This window comes from Danio rerio, chromosome 1 (genome assembly GCF_052040795.2).
Source record: "Danio rerio strain M-AB ecotype USA chromosome 1, GRCz13ab, whole genome shotgun sequence".
In the NCBI taxonomy this organism is placed as follows: domain Eukaryota; kingdom Metazoa; phylum Chordata; class Actinopteri; order Cypriniformes; family Danionidae; genus Danio; species Danio rerio.
In genome coordinates, this window is record NC_141021.1 from 59,494,608 (window position 1) to 59,497,500 (window position 2,893).

At 33.5% G+C, this 2,893-nt stretch overlaps 1 protein-coding gene across 2 annotated transcripts in view; it reads left to right on the forward strand.

Moving 5' to 3' along the window:
* Nucleotides 1-1,982: 1,982 nt before the first annotated feature.
* LOC100151165 (GTPase IMAP family member 8-like) overlaps nt 1,983-2,893 on the forward strand; it is a 7,171-nt gene continuing 6,260 nt past the window's right edge. Inside the window, exon 1 of one of the 2 annotated variants that reach the window (XM_087234939.1) lies at nt 1,983-2,184. In XM_087234939.1, the coding sequence (XP_087091065.1) occupies nt 2,166-2,184 (19 nt within the window). In that variant the 5' untranslated portion in view covers nt 1,983-2,165. 2 annotated transcript variants of the gene reach the window in all.

A 2,893-nucleotide genomic window follows, 5' to 3' on the forward strand; every position in this document is an offset into this window, starting at 1 on the left:
GTTTGTCATTGCTATGGCCACCGTCAGCTGATCCTACACTTGTGCAGCGGTCAAGGTTCAGAATAGTTCAGCTTTTGCCGCTGTGTGGATTAATACTGAATGTGTCATGGTTAAGATTAGAGCAATATACTGGTGTTTAACTGCACTGCTTCAATGCACTCATGCACACACAAAAAATCCAGGAGACTGGGGAGGTTAGGTTCGAGGGTGGAGTGTCTGAATAAAACTATTGAGAACCAGGTACTGTGTACTGTGGTGTTAGTAAGTTAAGTACTATGAAGCATGTTTCGGAGTCCGCTGCCATCGAATCCTATACCAATGTTTGCAACCCGGGGGTTTCACTGACCATACCAAAATGCTGAGGACGGGAGGGGTGTTGAAATTACGGGAGTTTTCTGGGATAAATACAAAAATAATTGGGTGGCTGGAGATAGATCTGAAATACGGGAGACTCCCGGGAAAAACAGGAGTGTTGGCAGGTATGCTCACACATACACTCTGAACTCTGGCTACTTCAATATTGTTGATAAGTCATGCTGGGCATTTTACTTTGTCTCGCGCTAAACGCTGTCGACCAGTCACAATAGGCTGTCATCGGTCCAATCAGCTCAGATTAGCTTCTCGCTAAGGCGGGGTTTGGGAACAAATGAATCGCTGAACGAATCGTATGGGAGTCGCTGGGATGATTAGGTAAAAATAAATGCAGATTGTAAAACAATGAAAGTGTTCATTGACCTTGCATGGAGATCAGTATGTTGTTGTAGATATGACCCTTTTTAATGTATAATATGGGTTCTTTAATTAAAAAGTTGTGATTGAAAAGTACCCTCAATTTTATTTTTGTCAAAACTATTTATTTAAAATGAGCTGAAAAAACACAATTCTTGAGATTTCATTGGGACAGCTTAATTTTTTATGTTCAATCCACATAAATTTGTTAAAAGTGTTAACTTAATCTATTTGTGTTAGGACAACATGAATGAATTGTGTGGAAGCCTGCATTTTATACAGTGTAAAAACCCAGATACTGTTTCGGTAGACTTGTCTGACAATAAATTGCTGTATCATATCAAACACCAATACTATTAACAAATATTTTTTATTACATGTCTATTATTAAAATACTGGCTGTTTATTCGTACTCATAAAGCACATATTCTGCATCATATTCAGTACCCAAGCCCATCAACTACCTTATTAACTATTAACAAGGACACAAATGATGAGTTTAGGCTGAAAACTATAGTTAATGGTTTGTCAATAGCAAGAATTGTGCCGTAAAATAAAATTTGACAGAGTTCCATATGACAAAGTTTCTACAGAAACAGCCTAAACAAAAAAATGTTTGCCGGCTGATTTCACTGATGCGGATTAACCAGTTATTCAGGCAGTGTGTCACATATTTAGCCAACAATGCACTGATCGTTGCCTTTCTCAGTTATATACTGCTGACTATCTCCACAACATTCCCTGCTACTTTCTTTTTTACTGTCAAACTTGATCAATCTTTGACAGGACATTGCAAATGTACAGCTGAAGTCAGAATTCTTCACTTTTTTATCTATATATTTCCCAAATGATGTTTAACAGTTTCAAGATTTTTTCACAGTATTGCCTATAATATTGTTTTCTTCTGGAGAACGTTTTATTTGTTTATTTCAGCGAGAATAAAAGCAGTTTTTAATTTTTCAAACCCATTTTAAGGTCAATAGTATTAGCCCCTTGAGAAATATTAGTTTTGTATTGTCTACAGAACTGAATACTAGTATCTTGAAGAATATCTAGTCAAACATTTACTGCCATCATGGATAAAAAGATAAAATAAATTAATTATAAGAAATAAGTTATTACTATAAACTATTGTGTTTAGAAATGTGCTTAAGATATTTTTCTCTCTGTTAAAAAGAAATTGGGGAACATTTTTTTAGGGGGGTTAATAATTCTGACTTCAACTTTATGTCTTGACGGCTTTTAAATACAACAGAAGCATTTGCCACAGTGCCAAAAATGCAGTGATGCATGTTTGCGAATGCTCGCAGGTGTTAATGTCTTTGGGCGGTACTAACTGAGATTTAATAGGAAAAATGATTGAAATACTTTCACTCATTATTTCAGACAGATACGAGATATAATCAGAACAGCAAAAACAAACAGCAAGAGACAAAATGGCATCAGAAGTTAAAGGTTGGTTGAATTTTCATTATTATTTTCATTAAATAATTAAGATAAAAATAAAGCATAAACAGTTATAGAAGAAACTATTTCAACAGATCGCATGCTAAAATAATATCATTTCAGTGACACACATACATATATATATATATATATATATATATATATATATATATATATATATATATATATATATATATATATATATATATATATATATATATATATATATATATATATAGTACAATCATATCTGTTGAGTAAATCACAAACAGCATTTGCATTTCTCCTATTATTAACCAGTTTGACTTTGCTCTTGTCATTAGTCTACACAAGTTCTTATCAAGGTTGGCACAAGGTTTATATGCTGATATCTGAAATAAAACCTTTTATTTAAAATATTTCATTTGAAGTCTCCATAGTTGTGGTCAGTGTTTGCTTTAGCTGTGATCTTCATCTTCTAAACATTGATTTTTATCTGTTTTCTTTTGTGATTTTGTGTTTGGTATTATGTTTGTTAGGGCAAAAAGCCAGCATGATAAACTATCTGGTCATTTTGGTTTGGTTTTAATCACTCGGTTTCTTGGTTTACTGATCGTTTAATTTCTGGATGTGTGCTAATGCGCAATAACATTATTTTACTGATTATTAAACATGAAATCCTCAGTGGTTTATGCTTGGTGTCTTGCTGCACTTGTTATCTAACATCAATCAATGCCTT